At 43.1% G+C, this 21349-nt stretch overlaps 1 protein-coding gene across 1 annotated transcript in view; it reads right to left on the reverse strand.

Annotated features, from left to right (window-relative positions):
- Positions 1 to 21349, reverse strand: part of LOC132404080 (rasGAP-activating-like protein 1) — a 272887-nt gene that overhangs the window by 36650 nt on the left and 214888 nt on the right. The window contains exons 15-16 of the mRNA XM_059988090.1: positions 19337 to 19474; positions 15955 to 16099 (exon numbers count right to left, since the gene is read on the reverse strand). Coding sequence (XP_059844073.1) covers positions 15955 to 16099; positions 19337 to 19474 — 283 coding nt within the window. The remainder of the gene's footprint in view (positions 1 to 15954; positions 16100 to 19336; positions 19475 to 21349) is intronic.

The raw sequence follows: 21349 nt of genomic DNA on the forward strand, positions 1-21349 counted from the left end.
AGGGATCTATGTTGGCTGGAGTCAGGGCTTTCAGCTTTGGGTCACCCATGCCAAACAGGTCAAAGGGGAGAGGTCAGACTAAGAGTGGTCCACTGCTCCTCCAGGTTCACGGGCTCAGCCCAAGACTAACAGCCCTGACTGGTAAAGCAAAATTGGTGTGGAAGCAGCAGTGAAGAATCCTTCTACTTCTGAGTGGCCAAGGATAGACCAAGATGGAGGACCTTCATTGCTGCCCAAAATGCCAGCAGGCATAACGGGCAGTAAGTAAGGAATATGGGCATTGAGTATCTGCTATAACTATAGATAGTCATTTACAGGTCCTTGATGATATCCTATCATGCCTCCTTAACTTCGGAAAAGCCGTACTAAATAAAGAGCTGACTCTATACCTATACACCTCTGTGCAGCTCATTCATATTTCTTTATCAATATGCCACCAACTTGTTTTGTTGATATAGTTTCTTCCTATATGATGATGGGCATTGATGGAAAGCTGCTACTAAGTGCCTTTCAGAGTACAGTTGAAATGTCATTAGATAACATTGCTGTAGGCCTGACATAAGTCACACCAAGGAACAATTGCAAATTTCTTTCATTAAAAAATTAAGGAAGTAGATGGAGTTTTGCAATAATGCAGTAACTATTTCCAGTTTTTCTTAATGTATGTATAAATCTTGGGTAATGGAGTCTCTACCAAAGGAGGTGTAAGGTACTCCTTCCCTCCGACCTCCATCACCCAGGATGTGCCCACTTCTCGTTGCTACCATCAGGGAGGAGGTACAGGAGCCTAAAGGCACACACAACAATTCAGGAACAGCTTCCTTGCCTCTGCCATCAGATTTCTGAATGGACTTTGAACCCAAGAACACCATCTCACCACTTCTCACTCCAGGTGGCAAGGTGGAGATATGTTTCTACCAAAGGAGGTGTAAGGTGCTCCTTCCCTCTGCTAGTCCGCAGGTCACCCTTGGGCAAGGTGTAGCACCTGCTTAGCCCCCCAGTCAGGGTCACGTGAAGCCACAAGAGCAGGTGGTGGATGGTCGTATGAGTAGCTGGTGCATATCACGTCCTGGCTTATGTGAACACTGACGCCAGGCAGACAATCTCTGAAAAGTATTGATAATGGCTGGAGTCACCCGTATTGAAAGACACTGCCCAGAAGGCAGCAGTGCAAACCATTTCTGTAGAATTTGCCAAGAATTTTCATGGTCATAGACCATGATCGCCCACATTATACATAATAATGATGATATATAATTCACCTCTAAATGCACATGGTCAGATTTGAACTAAAGTCATTAATCATTTGTCAAGAGGCTATCATTTATTAATTCATTATCTATTCTGTTACTGCATGCACAGATATAAAGGTTTAAGTCAGACACCTGCAGTCTTTCTCTCCAAGAACAATCAGTGGTGGCCACGAGGTATTTGCTGGTGTTACTTGATTGCCAGCAGAGGGAGTAGGGTTACATACACTGCCAAATCGTACATGTACTTCGAGAAAAAGGAATGATTATTCATCTCACAGGAACAACTATAACGGAATGAGTTGTTGGCATAGTGTTACAGAAATACGAATGAGCCATTCTGAGGGAATATGGGTATAGAGTCACTTACTTTCTGCTTTTCTGAAGATAAAGTGGCATGATAGGATTGCAGCAAATGCCAGAAAATGTTTCATCTCATTAGTTAAACTACCCAAACACAAATTTGGAATCATAGGGCCATATAGAAACAGACCTTTCACCCCACTAAAAGATGTAAAACAAGGTCAAAAGAATACAGTGAAAATTTACAGGGATGTTGCCGGGTCTGGAGGACCTGAGTGAAGGAAAGATTGAATAGGTTAGGACTGTATTCTTTTGAACGTAGACGATTGAGAGAGGATTTGAGAGAGGTTTAAAAAATTATGAGAGGTACAGACAGGATAAATGCAAGCAGGCTTTTTCCACCGTGATCGGATGGGAGTACAGCCAGAGGTCATGGGTTAAAGGTGAAAGGTGAGAAGTTTAAGGGGAACGGCAGAGGGGGGGGAACTTCTTCAGTCAGAGGGTGGTGAGAATGTGGAATGAGCTGCCAGCACAAGTGGTGCTTGTGAGCTCGATTTTAACATCTAAGAAAAGTTTAGATTGGTACATAGATGGTAGGGCTATGATCCCGGTGCAGGTCGATGAGAGTAGGCAGTTTAAATGGTTCGGCACAGACTAGATGGGCTGAAGGGCCTGTTTATGCGCTGCACTTTTCTACAACTCTTACCCATTATGCTAAAGTTATGTTATGGGTTTTAGATATATCTATTATGGGGTAATGATTGTCACTACCCACCATATCAACCTGAAACGAGGCTCATTTGAAAAAAAACAAACATAAAAATTGAGCATGGAAATACAAAACTGACATTGAAAGTTGTAAATCTGAGCACTATACAAATGCAAGTGAAAAACATATTTGACACACAAAGTTGGCAGCTATAGAGCTGAGGCCCACCAGACGTGTGTTGACATCAGATGGTGCCAGTGCCATTCTAAATTCTAGGCCTCAATAGACAACTAACAGTTCCACCTTCTGTTTTACTCTGTCCGTGAGCTCCAATATTAAACTCAAAGATGGGTTGGCTCCCATGTTGGGTACAAACAGGCCTGCAGAGGCCAGAGGTTGTCCTTTGCAGAGACCTGGGAATCCAAAAGGAACATAGTGTGAGCTTATTTGCTCTGAAATTTATAAGCTGGCTCGTTTGCTCCCTCATTGTCCATTCGCATCAACTACGTTCATTAACATCTGGACACTCTTGAACAGGCATCTCAGGATCTTGAAGAATATTTGTTTATGAGGCTCCAACAGATTTAAGGCATTTGGACTAAGTCCATTTTGCGTCATTTTGTGGTTCTAACACTGTACTAAATGGAACAAGTTCAAATGCTCTGAATGGCAACCAAATCCATGACAGAGCCCCTCAGAATTAATTAAACCACTATTTGTAACCCGAAAGCCTGGAATGTTCCTTTGCCCCTCCACTATTCTTCATCAAAACAGAGAATTGTTCATCTCATTGGGCTTCCTGGATAGCAGAAAGCCTCAGCCTATGTCTGGGACTTGGGCTGGGTCGGTTTGGAAGGATCTCAACGGCAACTTCCGAAAATGAACATCTTGAAAACAGAGTCAGAAGTGTCTGCAGATAATGGAATCTCGAGCAACAAACAAATTGCTAGGGGAACACTGCGGATCAAGCAACCTTTGGGGAGGCAGAGGGGCAGGTGACATTCCAGGTCGAGATTCTGCATCAGGGTTGAGCGTGAAGAGTGGAGATAGCCAGTATAGGGAGGTGGGAGGGAGTGGTGAGGTGGGGGTTGGCAAATGTCAGACAGAACCAGGAGGGGATGTTTTTAAAGACTGCAACTGTCCAAGGTCCTCAACAAGTGATGAAGAACCTGTAATTTTTTTTTAAACAAAGGTATCACAGAGAAGCAGCATCCAAAGAGGGGTCAGAATTAAAGAAATAGACCGGGAGAAACAAAAAAAAAACAGAATGAGAAAAGGCATTTCCAAGCGAAAACTGATGGTTATCTGAGGAATGATTTAGCACAAGGTGATGGGAGACACACCGGGAGAAATGAGAGACTTGTAGACACTACAATGCACAGTGAATACATGACCTGGGACCTGTGTGGATAGGAAAAGAATTATCAAAGTACCAAAGAAAACTCAGAACGATAAATAAAATTCTGCAGATGCTGGAACCCTGATGGACAGGTGAGACTCCTTTTGAAAGCAATCCACTTGGAAAGGAGGCCACTGATAAAGCTGAAGATGGCTTCCAGTTCCAGGGCTACGCCCTCCTCCCCAGTGGTTCAATGACTGCTGTTCTATACTGACTGAGGACTTCATTATCAGATGCCTTACTCTGGTTCAATGGCCAGCAACCCGTTACCAACAAGACACCCAATTCAGATACTACTTGTGTAGTACATTGTGGTTCACTTCTTATTTCATGATACAATGTGTTTTACTCAGTGTTGCACTGTAGTCTCCAGCTTCACGTGGATGCCTGATGGAAGGCCTGATGTAATAAGGCTCCTGAGCAAAGAACTTTTGTGTTTTAATTTCATGCCAAGTTGATCCTGGGTGAACAATAGCTTAATTTATCAGCTCAATAAATTCAAGTTATCAGTCCTGCTGAAGGGTTTTAGCCTGAAATGTTGACTATACTCTTTCCCTAAATGTTGCCTGCCCTGCTGAGTTCCTCCAGCATTTTGTGTGCGCTACTCAAGTTATCCACATGTTTAGTATAAATTTTGCCCTCCATCTTGGATCCAGAAAGAACATTAATCTTTATCTATCTATCTATCTATTTATTTATTTATTTATTTATTAAGCGTGCAGAATAGGCCCTTCAGGCAGCACCGCCCATCAATCCCCCGATTTAACCCCAGCCTAATCACGGGACCACTTACAACGACCAACTAACCTATCAATTGGTACGTGTTTGGACTGTGGGAGGAAACTGGAACACCCGGAAGTAATCATGCGGTCATGGGCAGAGCACACAAGGCCCTTACAGGCAGCGGCGGGAATTGAACCCGGGTCACCTGTGCAATCGAGCGTTGTGCTAACCACTCCGCTACCGTGCTGCTCTACACACATGAAAAATCACTAAACTGCATGTCATTTATGATTTTATAAGACTACATGCCATAGAGACATAGAGAAGTACAGCACAGAAACAGGCCCTTAGCCCATCTAGTCTGTGCCAAACCATTTCAACTGCCTACTCCCATCAACCTGCACCTGGACCAAAGCCCTCCATGTACCTATCCAAACTTCCCTTAAACACTGAAGTTGGGCTTGCATGCGCTCCTTGTGTTGGCAGCTCATTCCACACTCTCACCACCCTCTGACTGAAGAAGTCTCCCCTCATGTTCCCCTAAACTACTCACCTTTCACCTTTAACCCATGACCTCTAGTTGTCATCCCATCTAACCTCAGTGGAAAATGTCTGCTTGCATTTACCCTATCTATACCCCTCATAATTTTGTTTACCTCTATGAAATCTCCCCTCAGTCTTCTACATTCCAAGGAATAAAGTCCTAACCTATTCAAATTTTCCTTATAACTCAGGTCCTCCAGTCGCGGCAACATCCTTGTAAATTTTCTCTGTATTCTTTTAATCTTATTTACATTTTTCCTGTAGATAGGTGATCAAAACTGCAACACAGTACTCCAAACTGGGCCTCGCCAATGTCTTATACAACTTCAAATGTTAAGTCAAAGGACCTAGTAGTTGGTAGCCTACTCGATATCATTTTTGTTGCAAGAGGTAACAGATTAGGCCATGATGTTGGGTAAATATAGCGATGAGACCCATTAGGTTTTGGGACATGGTCAACAGAGGCCCAGTTCCCCCACCATGCCTGATCTCATATCAATTTGAAGCCTTGCAGCCAATAGAGGGAGAATGTCAATATTTTACTCAATGTGTCCCTCATCAATAGGTAAACCAGCCACATGGTCTTCAACACATGCAGAGAACTGAAAGAGTTGCCCATGGGATGGACTGCCAAACTGTCAGGTGATTGATGGAGGAGAGTTGCTAAGCTGTAACTATAGGGAAAAAAGGCCCTCGGTGTCCAGTGGGACATTCTGGCCCAGTTCTGCTGCAGGTTCTACGTACAATTTCTCTTCAGTTGCCAGCTCTGAAACAGGATCCTGATGCAGGGCTTCAAGAATGGCTCTGGTGAAGCACAACAATGACTTGCTGGCAGCAAAAGCAACTATTAATTACTTTATTGATCTCAATTTTTCTCGAAATGATCACTGCAATCAATAGCCTGTAACTTCCCTTCCGGAGCGGGGCCTTTGAACCTGGTAATTTTGCAGTGTGAACCAAAGTCTCGAGGGTTGCTACCTGGCAGGTACAGCCCAAATCGAGGCAGCGGGACCTAGGCTTGAGAGCGGGAAACAAGCCAAGGTTTGGCTGCTGGAGCAGACTTTGAGGTGCAAAGCAGAACTGAAGAGGCAGGACCCAGGCTGGAGATCGACTTAAGTGCCCAGCCAGATTAGATAAGTTGGCTATGGACCAATTTGAGGCAGCAGGTCCAAGGGCTGAGAGCATATCAAAGTGGCAGGCCCCAGGTCCAAGAATGAGGAATGATTGCTGTTTGGCCGACTTAAGAACCGGGCAAGATTGAAAAGGTTAGGGTGTTAGGACTGGAGGTGAGGGTTGGGCCACTGTTCAGCTCACTGCTTGGCAAGGTTTACACATCTCTGCCCTGAACTGAGACTGTGGCCTGCAAATAACAGGCTTCTAGACCTGGTGCAGGGATGACTGGCTTCGTGGCTGCGCACTCACTTTTCTGAACTTCACTTTTTGTTTACTTTTATTGTTTGCACAATTTGCATTTTTTCTGCACAGTGGCTATTTGATGTTCTTTTATTTAATGGGTTCTACTGGGTTTCTTTGTTTTGTGGCTGCCTGTAGGCAGATGAATCTCAAGGTCGTATAATGTATGCATACTTCGATAATAAATGTAATTTGAACCTGAAACATTGACAGTTCCCTTTTGTCCCATACATGCTTCTCCACCCACTGAGTTGCTCCAGCAGATTATTTGTTGTTCCAGATTCTAGTGGCTGCAGTCTCTTGCATCTTTGCCTGCTTATACTAAGAATCAGCTGATAGTTCCACCCATCTGTGCACATTTGGTTCCACCAGTTATAACAGAGCTGCCCCATAGTCAGGGAGAAAGTTCTTCCCTCAGAGCTGTGGTGATGGCAGAAAGGCACGACAGAGATTCCTGGGCGATTTGTGGACGCTTATCTCTGGAAGTTGGCTGCCACTGGTTTATCAAAGCCATCAGCCTTCGAGGCTCGGCTCCCATCGTGTCTCATCGGACCCCGGGCTCCCCTAAGCCCCTGACGTCACGGCGCGACACAGCCTGTACCTCAGCACCGCACACACTGATAAAGCAGCTCCGCTGCAGCACGTCAGTAAGAAACAAATCGTTGCTGACATCAAGGCCCGCGTAGCTCAGGCATCCAGACTCACAGGCTTGCAGGACAGCAGCTGAAAGCTGATCTGAATGAAAACCACTACCCTGCCTTAAATGTAAGCCTGGAAAGTGTCACACTTGAATTATTCACTCCAAGCCCATACTGCAGTGACAACAGGTCAGGTGATGGGCAGCACAGGAGAACTAGTGACCAACACCCCGGAGACACGACCCTAGTCTTTTACCCCCTTTGCCGTGCTTTCAGTGAAACACTTAAAATCAAGCACAAGCCCAGAAATACCGAATCACCCTGGCAACCTGTATCTGAGCAACGAGCTGCCTCTTGGGGAACAAAATCAAAGTGAGAGGAAAGATTTTGTCGGAGGTTGTCTCTGTGGTGTTCTAAATCTAACTGGCAATATCAAGCTAATATTAATATTCACTCAAATTCTCAGATTTGGGTGTTGAAGTGAAAGAAGGGCACTATTGCGAGGGCTAATGTGATAGCAGTCAGCCACAGACAAAACCTAGAAGCAGAGACGTAGAATGCAGCAGTGACAACACCCAAGTTTCAGAAACTTCGTTAATTATTTTATAGCGTGCACCCATTGTTGTAATAGAAACGGGATTTACTGTTGGTCATTGAGTTGTAGAAAAGTACAGCACAGAAGCTGGTCCTTCAGCCCATCTAGTTTGTGCAAGCCATTTACACTGCCTGCTCCCATTGAGCTGCGCCAGGACCACACCCGTCCATACCTCGATTATCCGTGTCCCTATCCAAACTTCTCTCAAATGTTGAAATCGTGCTCGCATGCACCACCTCCTCACTCCACACTCTCACCACCCTTTGAGTGAGGAACTTCCTCTTCCTGTTCCCCTTAACCTTTTAACCTTTCACCATTAACCCATGATCGCTAGCTGTAGTCCCACCCAAACAAGAGATGCCAGAAATCCAACGTGACACACACACACGAAGTACTGGAGGAACTCAGCAGGTCAGGCAGAACCTATGGAGAGGATAAGATGGCACCAGCGTACAATGCTCCCTCAGTCGACATCTTCCAGAGAGCCCATGGGAAAATGTATATTTTCTTTTACGTCTGTTTTTAACCTGAAATGTGTTTCTGGGACTGTTAGAGCCTGTGATTTACAGATCGATTGAGTGATCCAGCACATTGCTGTCTCCAACAAGATCCCGGGAAGCGAGCCTGTACTCGGACGGCCTCAAGGTGAAGAATCATAGCGATGGGACGCGAGCCGATGTCTGACTCCATTTCGTTGATAAGAGCATGGAGGAAGATTGAGACGTTGAGCTGAATGTAGAAAGCGAGCAAGAGTTCAGCGTTGACTGCCTGCCTTTTGATCGCTGCCAGATCAGGGGTCTGTGAGCGGCCTATCGTTGTGTGGCTCACTGTGGCAGGTGGGTAGGCCTCTCTGCCTCATGCGGTGTCGGTGATATCAGAGGTCGTCACCATGGTTCCATATTAATGGATTGGACTATTTATTACGTTTATGGACTGTGGGTTTTTTCAGAGTCAGGATTTTTACATTCTGTGTTTTTTGCCCGTTCCTTTTCAGTTGTGTTGTCCATGGGAAGAGGCAAGGGGGTTAAAGTTCTTGATGCATTAATGACAGTTTTTTTTGTGCAGTGGGAGGGGTTGTCTGAGAGTTGATGTTCTTGTTGCTTTCTGATCGTCTTTTCGTGCGGTGCGAGGTGTTGTCTGGGAGCTAATATTCTTGTGTTTTGTGCGGGCAGAGGGAGTTTGGGGGGACGTCCATGTTGTTGTCGCATTTTGTGTGGGGGAGGGGGTTTGGGGGTTGGTGATTGGGATGCCATTCTTTTTTTAAGTGTGTGTGGGGGGGGGTGTGCAGATCTTCACTCTGAATGACTTTCATGGTCTTCCTTTGTTTCGTGGCTATCTGGAGAAGACAAATCTCAGAGTTGTATATGGACACATATTTTGATAATAAATGAACCTTTGAATAAACAGTCAACGTTTCTGGCTTCAGGACGGAGAAGGAAGTGGGAGGACACCAGAATAAAAAGGTGGGGGGAGGGGAAGGTGGATAGATGGAGGGTGATAGGTGAAGCCAGGTGGGTAGGAAAGGAAGGAATTTGATAGGACAGGAGAGTGGACAATACGAGAAAGAGAAGGAGGGGACCCAGGAAGAAGTGGTAGGTAGGGGAGAAGAGGTGTAAGGTCAGAGTGGGGAATAGAGGAAAAAGGGTGGGAATTTGCTGTTGGATTTACTGTTAGACCTGTGGATAATCATTTTATTCTGTAATCAGGACCTAGTCTGCTACTTAATTAAGTCTTTCTGTAACCACCATTTTGCTATCAAAATGTAGTTATTCTGGTGATCTCATCAACTGAGAATATAAAGCTGTACTCAGGTTGATTAGTTTTGACAGGTCTCCTGGTGCAAACTAGATTTTTAATAAATCGCACGTTATTTCAAACAAAAACTCTGTGTGGCCTTTCAGATCGCTCCTATAGTATATGCCAAAATAAAAGCAGAAAATGTCAGAGAAGCTCAGCAGGTCAGGCAGCAGAGTTACAGAGACCTACAGCACAGAAACAGTCCCTTCGGCCCCACTCGTCCATGCTAGAAATAATGCCCATCTAAGTTTGTCCAATTTGCTTGCATTGACCCAAACCTTTCTTACCCTAGTACCTGTCTTCTAAAGGTTGTTAATGTACCTGCCTCAACCACTTCTTATTTATTTATAATAGGCTTTTCCAGCCCTTTGAGCCAGGCAACCTAGCAACCTTCCGATTTTAATCCCAGCTTAATCACAGGATAATTCACAATGACCAATTAACCTCCCAACTGGGAGGAAACTGGAGCCACTGGAGGAAACCCACACAGTCACGAGGAGAATGTACAAGCTCCGTACAGACAGTGGCGGGATCTGGTAGCTCATTCTATACACAGACTACGCTCTGGTAAACATTTGCCCTTCAATTTCCTACAGTATCTCTCCTCTTTCACCTTACACCTACTGTATACAGTAAAAGTAAAAACGTATATTCCTCAGTCGTCAATTTCCTGGCCGGGGGAAAGATAGGAACATTCACCCTCATGATTTATACATCTCTGTAAGGTCATTCCTCACCCTCCTACTCTCCCAAGAATAAGTCGTAGCCTGATCAACCTCCCTCTCTACAGCTCGGTCCCTCGATCCTGGTAATATCCTTATAAATCTCCTCTGCACTCTCTCCAGTAGATCAGGAGTGAAACCGAATGAATGTCAAAACTGCAAAAATTAAGAACATAAACAAGTTTTAAACTCAGCAGACGAGGGGGGCTAGCTTCCTGGAAGTACGATGTTGCAGTGTTTGTCGAACTTGACAATTCACTGAACACCCCAGTATCAAATGCCTCAACCTTAGCCACCAATATTCACCACCATTCTTCCTAGAAATCTCAAATAAAGGGGAAAGCTGGAAATTTTCCTGCTGATGATAAACTCGACCATTGTAAAAACAACAAACAATCCTAGTAATCTCAAATCTTTTTAAATTAAAACATTTAGTTTTTCCACTTCTGCATCAGGATTCAACAACTTGATCGTCGAAAAGAATGTGAAATAGTGCACAGAATTTTTGCCTTTATAACTTGTTCATATAAATGGTAGATGGAAGATCACAGAACTTTTGGGGAATGGAATTGGCTTGTGGGCTGTCATAGAATCAATAGTCTGAAATGGCTTCCTTCCAAATCATAAGGAAAGTCATGAGCATCTTCCAGTCATGTAGAAGATAGACAGGAGATTAGATAGAGGTATGGAAAACTATGAAGGGTATAGACAGGGTAAATGCAAGCAGGCTTTTTCCACTGAGGTTGGCTGGGACTACAAGAGGTCATGGGCTAAGGGTGAAAGGTGAAAAGTTTAAGGGTAACATGAGGGGAAACTTCTTCACTCAAAGGGTCATAGGAGTGTGGAAAGAGCTGCCAGCAAAAGTGGCGCATGCGAGCTCGATTTCAACATTTAAGCGAAGTTTGGATAGGTACATGGATGGGAGGGCTATGGAGGACAATGGTCCCGGTGCAGGTCGATGGGAGTAGGCAGCTTATATGGACTAGATGGGTTGAAAGACCTGTTTCTGTGCCGTGCTTTTCTACGTTCTGTTTCTGTGCCGTGCTTTTCTACGTTCTGTGAATCTATGACTCACTTCTACAGTGCAGAGCTGTGCACCATCTCGCCTCCTCACATCTCTTCCAAAATTACTCTTATCCCTCTAAAATAATCCTATCCCACAGTGTTGGAGGGTGGCGTACCAATTTACATAGGGACCTCTGATGATTCGTTAATGAAAATATAAAGGTGGCAGGGATCCTTTCCAAGATGTTTGATTGAAATCAAGGGCTCCCATCCTGTTTTATGCCATGGTTCCCCCACCATTAACCAAGGGGTCCAAGGACCAAAGTTTGGGAACACTGGCTCTAAATGGTCCTTATTCCACTTCAGCGTCTCCTCTGAAAATCAGCTGCCATGACATCAGGGGAACTTGACTTTAAAGTAAGTAAAATATATTACTTATTTAATACTGGTACCTGGAAATGCAAATTGCCCAAAGTCCTCTGCTACCTCAACCCTCCCAATAAAATATTTTGGGAAGATTGATTTCTAGGGGATTATGCCACATGAGTAAAATGAAATATTGATGTCTGGCACTGTAAAATCCACATCAAGTGGTGAATATGAATAAACCTGAATTTGATCATTGTGTATGTAAAGCTGTTTGCATACTGCACATGCAGCATGCATCTCATTTGATTCAAGCGCAATATTGTGGATAAAAAAATTCCCAGCACAAGACTTGTTTCAAGAAATAGTTATGAAAAATGATTAGAGAGTTATGGGGAAATTTACTTGAAAAATAGTTTAGTTATTAAGTAATTTCTAGCATGTTTGCCGAGGATTGATGTTGCATTTGGTGGAGATTTTCATTTCTAATTTTAGGAAAATTACATTTATTTATTTGTCTGTTTGTTTATTCAGAGATACAGCACAGAGTAGGCCCTTTGAACTGCACCACCCCAGTAACCCTCAACAACCCCAACCTAATGAAGGGACAGTCTTTGGACAGTGGGGAGAAACCTAAGCACCTGTGGAAACCCACACATTCCACAGGGAGGATGTACAAACTCCTTTCAAACGGAATTAAACCCCGAACTCTGACACCCCCAGCTGTAAAAGCATCGCACTAACCACAACCCTACTGTGGTGTTCTTAATGCACCTTGAATCTTTGTAAAAGGAAAAGCTTATATTTATTGTTTGAGACGTCTGCTTCCTGAGTAGGAAATAACAGTCACTGCCAACGATGTAAGTGAAAACTTTACTTCAGACCGGAAGGAGCTCCTATTTAGGAACTTCTTACTTTGTGACAAATAACATGCAGAGCTGTTACCCCAGTTCAACCAATCAGGCCACTGAAATCAGCAACTGCTAGAAACTAATTAGAACTGTCACTGTAGGAAAGACGTGAATGTCTTGTTCATGATTAATTATTTACAAGAAAGCCAAGAAATTTCCTCAAAAGCAAACCATACAAAGTGCATTTGTTCAATAATCAAATCGCTTTGCTGCTACAATTAATTCTGGAGACGAACGCTGTTACGGTAACAGGCCGACTGTCTACCTTCTGATTGCTGGTGGGACTGCTCTGCTGCTGGAGGGGGGAACCTGTGCGGCCTATCGCCGCGCCCGGAGGCTACGCCTTCGGGTCTTTCTCTGTCGTTGATGTTGGGGGATGTAACTGAGGATCTCAGCAGTTATGGATTTGGACTATGGATATTATTTTCATAAATTTTTTATATTCTGTGTTTCCACATGTTCTTTCTCGTTTGTTTTTGTGTGCAGGGAATGGGATTTGGAGGATGATCTTCTTGTGGTATGTTGTATGAGGGGTTTGTGGGAGGGGGGACTGATCTTCTTGTTGCGTTTTTTTTGTTAGTTTCTGTGTGCGCGGAGAGGGGGGTTTGGGGGACGATGTTCTTGTTGTGTTTTGCACAGAGGAGGGGGGCATTGAGAAGCTGAGGATCGTGTTGTTCTTCTTCTTCGTCCAGGGGTGTGAGTTTGCTGTTCCTCTCTAAACTGGCTTCCAAGACTTTTCTCTGTTCCATGGCTATGTGCAGAAGAAGAATCTCAGAGTTGTACTCTGCATACATACTTTGATGATAAATGAACCTTTGAACCTTTAAAGGTACTAAGCATTTCCTGTGTTGGAACTTTGTGAATTTGAAATAACTATTGTGCAAATATCAGCCTTTCTGAGGATATAAGAGTTCAACTATTTTTATCTATTTCATGCCAATATGTTACTGTGTGCTAATTTTCTGCATCTAAGTGAATCTATAGATAAGTAAACCTATAAATCTACCAACCACTATCGAAAAATATTGACGATTTTTTTCAAGAAATTGTTTTGAAGAATGATTAGAGATTACGGGGAAATTTACTGTGGAAAATAGATTAGTTATTAAATAATTTCCTACACATGCTGGTCAGGGATTGATGTTACATTCAGTGGGGATTTTCATTTCCAGTTTTAGAAAAATGTTATTTATTTATTTGTCCCTTTGTTTGTTTATTTAGAGACACAGCATGGAGTAGGCCTTTCTGGCCCTTCAACCCCCGGCACCCCAGCAACCCTGGTTTAACCCTTACCTAATCACAAGACTAATAACCAATTAACCTACCTGGCATGTCTTTGGACAGTGGAAAGCAACCTGAGCACCTGGGGGAACCCACGCATTGCACAGGGAGGACGTACAGGCGCCTTACAGCTGAAATTAAACTCCAAACTCTGACACCCCCAGCTGTAAAGACGTCGTGCTAACCACAACGCTACTGTGATGTCCTTAACTCACCTTAAACATTTTTTTAAATAAAAGGATTATATTTATTGTTTGTGACATCCGCTTCCTGAGTAGGAAATGACAGTCACTGCCAATGATGTAAATGAAAACTTCACTTCAGAATGAAAGGATTCCTATTTACATGCGGAGCTGTTATCCCAGTTCAATAAATCAGGTCACTGAAATCAGTGACTGTTAGAAACTAATTAGAGCTGTCACTGTAGGAAAGACGCGAATGTCTCGTTCATGATTAATTATTTACAAGAAAGCCAAGAAATTTCCTCAAAAGCAAACCATACAAAGTGCATTTGTTCAATAATCAAATCACTTTGCTGCTACAATTAATTCTGGTGACAAAGCACTATTTTAATTTGCAATGCAATATTTCATACATAGCAGTTATAAATATTCAGTTCCCTGTTATAGTAAAGGTAACAAACACTTCCTGGGCTGGAATTTTTTGAATCTGAAGTAACTATTGTGTGAATGTGGTTGGTGGGGTGGAGATACGTCTCTACCAAAGGAGGTGTAAGACGCTCCTTCTCTCCACTATCCTGCAGGTCACCCTTGAGCAAGGTGTAGCACCTGCTTAGGCCCCCGATCAGGGTCACATGAAGCCTTGGGGGCAGGTGGTGGATGGTCGTATGAGCAGCTGGTACTTATCACAAGCCCTGGTTATGTGACCGCTGACCCCAGGCAGACAATCTCTGAAGAGCACTGATAATGGCTGGGGTCACCTGTCTTGTCACTGACCAGAAGAAGGCAATGGCAAAACACTCATGTAGAAAAATTTGCCAAGAGCGTTCATGGTCGCGAACAGACCATGGTCACCTACGTCATATGACATGACACGTAATGAAGCTGATGATGACTGTGTGAATATCAACTTTACTGAGATTATGAGTTCAACTTTTTTTTAATCTATTTTATGCCAATATGTTACTGTGTGCTAATTTTCTCAGCGAATTATCTAAATGTAACTACTAATAAATAAATGCCTTCTCTGGCAGCCATTCTATCTACCAACCACCATCTAAAAATATTGCCTAGTAGCTGTTTGAAACTTCATCTTCATACCCCTCATGAAAAAGGACGCTGGATTATTGTAAAAGGAAATCCGTGCTGTTCAATTTGCTGAGTTCCTTCAGCAGTTTTCTTTTCTCTCCAGATTACAGCATCTGCCATCTCTCCGGTCTCTGTTTGGGACACCACAGTGGTGTGGCAATTAGTGTGACAGTATTACAGCTTGATGAACTGTAACGGATGGGCAATAAATGCTGGCCTGATTGATAACATCCATACACTGGGGTTGAAAAGAGTCCTCTCCATTTAATGTCACAGAACAGACACTGGAAAGGACAATGTGCTTATACGGTACATCACCTTTCAGTTTTCTTTATCCCAAATGCATTACAGCCAGCAAAGTACCTCTGATAAACACCAGTGATTCTGCAAATGCTGGAAATCCAGGACAACACACACAAAATGCTAGAGGAACTCGGCAGGTCAGGTAGCATCTGTGGAAAGGAACAAGTCCTGATGAGGGGTCTCGGCCTCAAACGTCAGCTCTTTATTCTTTTCCATAGATGCTGCCTGACCTGCTGAGTTCCTCTGGGACAGGGGTTCCCAACCTTTTCTTATGCCATTAACCGAGGGGTTCGAGGGACTGCTTTGGGATGTTGTGGGGAGCTAAAGTACTTTTGCAGTGCATTTCTGCTGTAATATAAGAAACACAAAAGCCAGTTTATACATAGCATGCTTGCACAAATCCAGTGAAATGATGACAAGACAAATAAATACTTTTCCAAAGAACAAATTAGGAACAGTTCCCTTCTCTTTGAAGTAACAGCAGATTAAGCATGTCCTTTGAAAGAGCAAAGCCTCCAACAGTGAAACAATAACACACTGGAACCTCTGCCAGGATATTTGTGCCCCAGTGTCGATAGAGGAGGGTTATACATCTGAGCCCAGAGTGCTTGCAGCTCACTGATACTCTGGACAATACCAGCTGTGTAAGAAGGTAATCGAATTACGGAGCATGTAATTAAATTTAACATGCACCATATTGTCTTCATTTAAATAAATAAAAGACTCACCATTTTCATTATCGATGTCTATTAACTTATCAAGGAAGTCCTTCACACAGCTAACACTCTGTAAAATGAAAGGGTGTAGGGGAGTCATCCAGAGCTCTTTACCGTGTCCCAGCTGAAGGCCCAGGTTACCGATACTCTGCACAGCCTGAAAGATTAAAACACAAATAAACCCATCACTGCTGGAATACCTTTTGCTTATCCATGTGTCTGACAGAATTAATGTTTAACTTTATAGACCACATGCAGTGACAGAGAAATAGAATGAGGACCATAGATACAAGGTCAAATGGAAAAGGGCAGTAGATAGAAGGTCAAGTGTAAAAGGGCAGTAGATACAGGGTCAAATGTAAAAGGGCAGTAGATACAGGGTCAAGTGTAAAAGATTCAAGCCATGCCATCCAGTAACTCCTCGTTTAACCCTAGCATAATCTTGGGTCAAGTTACTATGAACAATTAACCTACCAACTGGTACATTTTGGACTGTGGGAGGAAACAGGGGCACTGGAGGAAACCCACGCGGTCACAGGGAGAATGGTGGCGCCTTACAGGTGGCGGTGGGAATTGAACTTGGGGTCTCCGGTACTATAAAGTGTTGTACTGACCACTATGCTACCCTGTCGCTCCAACGTCAAATGGCTGGATGAAACAGACTCCGTCTATTTTTCATGTTAAAATTAATTCATTGGCTATCTGAACTGCAGCTTGTCTCTATTGAATGCACTTCTAACTTTGAACTCCTACTGCATACAAACCCTCGTCATTCTATCTTAATCAGTAGTTTTGCTGCTTTTGCCTGCTGCTCTGATAGAAGATCTTACCTGAAACATTAATCTGAACTTTCTCTCCAGCATTTTTATTCTATTATTGACATTAACCAAAAGAAACCGAACCAGCTAAAACTCGTTCACAAGGCAACTTGGAAATAACATTTTTATTGTATCATTGCTATACAGGTTGAGCAGTAAATTGCTGAAATCACAATGGAAACTCGAATGAATAATGAATGCAGACAGGAAGCAGCAAATTCAGTTTGCCACTGGACCATTTAATCAAGGATGACAACTGGGATAGAATTATCTTTGTGTAACAGTAGAAACCTATTGAAAGGATGGTGAATGCCCAAAGCCACCGAAATGCATGCTCTCTGAAGCACGGCAACAGAAGTACTTTTAATAAACAATACAAAATGATGTAACAGTGCAAATCCTCTGACCTGAAACCAAGTGCATCAAAGTTAATTAAAGTAACGCACAAGGCAGATACAATATTCTCAGTGCCTTTCTGTACTAACTCTTCCAGCAGGAATGAAAGCACATGCCACTGGTTTATATAATAAAAGAATTTACATGCTTATCAATGGTGGGAAACTCCTATCAAATGACTAGTAATAGTGCACAAGCAAAGAAAATTAGAATTTTGACAATGAACGATCATCATCATCATTATGTGGTGTATCATAGTCTATCTCTATCCGTGACCGTGACTGTCCTTGGTAAATCTTTGTACAAGACGGGTGACCCCAGCCGTTATCAATACTCCTCAGAGATTGTCTGCTTGGTGTCAGTGGTCGCATAACCAGGACTTGTGATGTGCACAGACCTCCACCTGCTCCCATGGCTTCATGTGATCCTGATCAGGGTGCTAAGCAGGTGCTACACTTTGTCCAAGGGTCACCTGCAGGCTAGCGGTGGGAAGAAGCACCTGACACCTCCTTTGGTAGAGACGTATCTCCTCCCTGCCAACCAATATGTACAATAGCCACATACAAAAGACCTTTGAGTAGGTATAGTACTGTATGTGGATAGGAATGTGGGTCAAATGTGAGCAAACGGGACTAGCTTAGAAGGAAGGGTACATTGACCAGCATAGTTAGGTTGGGTTGAAGGGCCTGTTTACATTGTTGTATTACTCTGTGACTTTACGTCCGAAATACTCCAGGCGTGTTGGTATGCCATTAACACGGTGAAGACCATACTTTGAACAGAGGATGGTGTAAGAGGTCCAACTCAAGCTTTCAGTTAGGGCATTTTTGGGAAAAATGTTAACTTCAGCAACTACCTTCAGCTACCAATCTTTAGACCTGAGCATGGACTGTAGGTTAAATTTAAAATGCAGCTCTGGACAATAGGTGCCTGGAGCTGTTGACTGAAAAAACAGAAAATGCGGAATTGCCATTTATTTTGGTTGTCTGGAGTGCTGGTGCGAAGAAGGAGGTGTGAAAGCTATATGTAATTCAAAGGAAGCATTGTAGATGCACTGTAAATATAGAATTTCCCTGTGATCTTTTAACATATAAAATGCCAGGCAATGCTGGGTCAAGCAGGCCTCTTCTCCCGAAAGGGTCTCAATATGATGCCTGCTGTGACTCATTTTGTCAACTAAAAGACTACTTCATATCTCCCAGCTGTGTCTTTCTGGTGACTTTGTCCACATTACAACACTTTCCATGAACTCCTTCTCCATACTACCACCAATTCAACTTATATTGCAGTTTGGTGAGTATTTTTTTGTGCTGCCGGATCAAGTGCAAAATATGCCCAACCCTCTATCGTCCGGAGCCGAGAACCCTTTTTCCACCATGGACACCAACTGTAAATATAACTGGTGAAGAAATGTGGTGTAGTTCAAAGGCATGCTGACTATGGTACGTGCAATGCGCAAGTTCAATATGAGTTATATTTTTGGAATAGCACCTGAAAATCTACAGGAAGGCCACCAAAATGTTGTTAACATTCATATTACTTTTACTTATATCTGACCAGAAGAGAATTCTCAGCAGTGCATTTACACAACATGCCCTCTTCAACTTACCCTATTTAGCTGCAACATCATTATGGACAGGTCAAAAAGATAAAAGGTGGTTTGCCAGGATCACCACTTTATGAAGAAAATAAAAATGAGGAAGTCAAAACTAGACACGCTGATCATTGCTGCTGAGTATTTCCTCAATTCTGGACCAGCATTTCTTGGAATGTTACACTGGTTAAATACCATTGTGAAAAATTACCACAGAATATGCTTTCATCACTGCTTACTCAACCAAGCCAGCTGGTGGTGTAGTGGCAGCAGCACCAGACTTTGAATTGAGTGAATCCGGCTGGCTCCTTGCACACTTTCCATCTGTGCCTGTTGAGTGTCAACGCTAGCAACTGGCCTCGTTTAAAACAGACAAAATACTGAAGAAACAGTAAGGGTGCCACAAGATGCAAAGAGGAGCAACAACAACTCAACCAAATACTTCTCAAGATTTCACTCGTAACCCCAAACAGTGTTTTACACTGAAGGCTACTCACACTGTCGGCAATAGCTCACATTCGTACTGTATCTGCAAATACCTGATTCTCCGCAGTAATCAGTTCAGGAGCGAGGTAAAAAAAATCACCTTTGCCAAAAGCAGCAGCGTCCTCCCAGTTCTTTTATCAGCGTGATGATCTCGGAGACTGAAGAGCTTTGGTGTTAAGATAGCTGGAGCAAAGAACCTCAGAAACAGGAAACCGCTAATAGCCAAGTACTTTACATCCTAGAAATAAAATTTTAGAAAGAACATATCACAGTCAGATCCATCGGCCCACTGTCCGCTTGTAAAGCGAAATTAGCAGCAGCCTTGAGTTGTTATTGAAGTTTAAAAGTTCAAAGTAAAGTTATTATCAAAGTACACATATGTCACCATATACAACCCTGAGATTCACTTTCTTGTGGGTCTACTGAGTAAATCTATAGAGTAATGACATTACAGAGTCAATGGAAGACTGCCCAACTCGGCTGTTCAATCAGAGTGCAGAAGACAACAAACTCTGCCGACAATAAAAATAAGCAATAAATATCAAGAACAGCTGATGAAGAAAGTGTTGTATATTTAATAGTTCAATAATATTTGAGTACTCTTGTGTATATATATATTATTTGATTAAGCATTCTTGTTCATCTAAATAATTACTGGTTATATGTAAAAATATGTTAATTGCATACATCATTACCATGTGATTCATGCATGCCTTGCTTAAAGTAAACTCAAACTAGACCGTATTTTCAGACCCCTGTGAGTTTCTTGAATTCATGTAATGTTTTGAGGTTACAAAACAGAACAGAAAATAAGCCCATTAGTTGTGCAAACAATGATGGGGCAAGTGAAGCTGAATTAAGTGATCCCGCTTGGTTCAAAAGTCTGACGGAGGAGGAATACTGAACCTGGTGGTGTGGGTCCTGAGGCTCCTGTACCTTCTTCCTGAAGGCAACAGCGAGAAGAGGGAACGATCTGAGTGGTTGTTATGTGATCTCATTCAGACTGTGTGCACCAGGTGAGATGAACCAATTGCATCCATCCACTGGCTGGAAATCTTTCAGTGGTGCCATTGCTAAGGAGCCCTAGTGAAGTCTATGAAGATAATTTCCCCTTTCCAGGAGTTCATTGCATTCTGCTTCACTGTAAATTGGAATTAACAATGAAGAATGCAGCAAACTCACAGTTAAAGGATAAGAGACTGCGGATGCTGAAATCTGGAGCAACACATACAGAAGCTGGAGGAAGGATCTCAGCCTGAGACGACGACTGTTTATTCATTTCCATAGATTCTGTCTGACCTGCTGAGTTCCTCCGGCATTTAGTGCATTTGGTGCTGGAGGAACTCATCCAAGTAGGCAGCATCTAGAGAGGGAAATGGACAGCCAACGTTTCAGGCAACACATCCAAAATGTTGGAGGAACTCAGCAGGGCAGGAAACATTATGTAAAAGAGTAAACAGTTGATGTTTTGGGGTGAGACCCTTCATTGAGACTGGGAAAAAAGACGTTAAGTCAGAGTAAGAAGATGGGGGGAAGGGTGGAAGAAATACAAGGTGGCAGGTGATAGGTGAAACAGGAGAGGGGGAGGAATGAAGTAAAGAGCTGGGAAGTTGATTGGTGAAAGAGATTAAGTGCTGGAGAAGGGGGAATCTGATAGGAGAGGGTAGAAGACCTTGGAAGAAATGGAAGGGGGAGGAGCACCAGAGGGAGGTGATGGGCAGGTAAGGAGATAGAGTGAGAGAGGGAAATGGGAATGGGGAATGGTGAAGGGATGGGGGGCAATTACCAGGAGTTCAAGAAATTGATGTGTATCCCATCAGGTTGGAGGCTACCCAGATGTAATACAAGGTGTTGCTCCTCCAACCTGAGAGTGGCCTCATCGTGGCAGCAGAGGAGGCCATGTTTCAGCTTGAGAGCCTTCATCTGGACCGATTAAAGAATATGATTTCCAAACTATTTCAGACACTCAATAGAATTGAGGTAGAAATTGAGATGTTATACATAAATTTTGGGGATAAAAAAGATAAACTCTCCTACTAAACTGGAATAATGAAGTACTCATTCTGAGACAATGTGGCATTTCCAAAATGCACTTTTCTGGGTCAGACCAGCC

The sequence above is a fragment of the Hypanus sabinus genome, chromosome 13 (assembly GCF_030144855.1).
Source record: "Hypanus sabinus isolate sHypSab1 chromosome 13, sHypSab1.hap1, whole genome shotgun sequence".
Classification (NCBI taxonomy): Eukaryota; Metazoa; Chordata; class Chondrichthyes; order Myliobatiformes; family Dasyatidae; genus Hypanus; species Hypanus sabinus.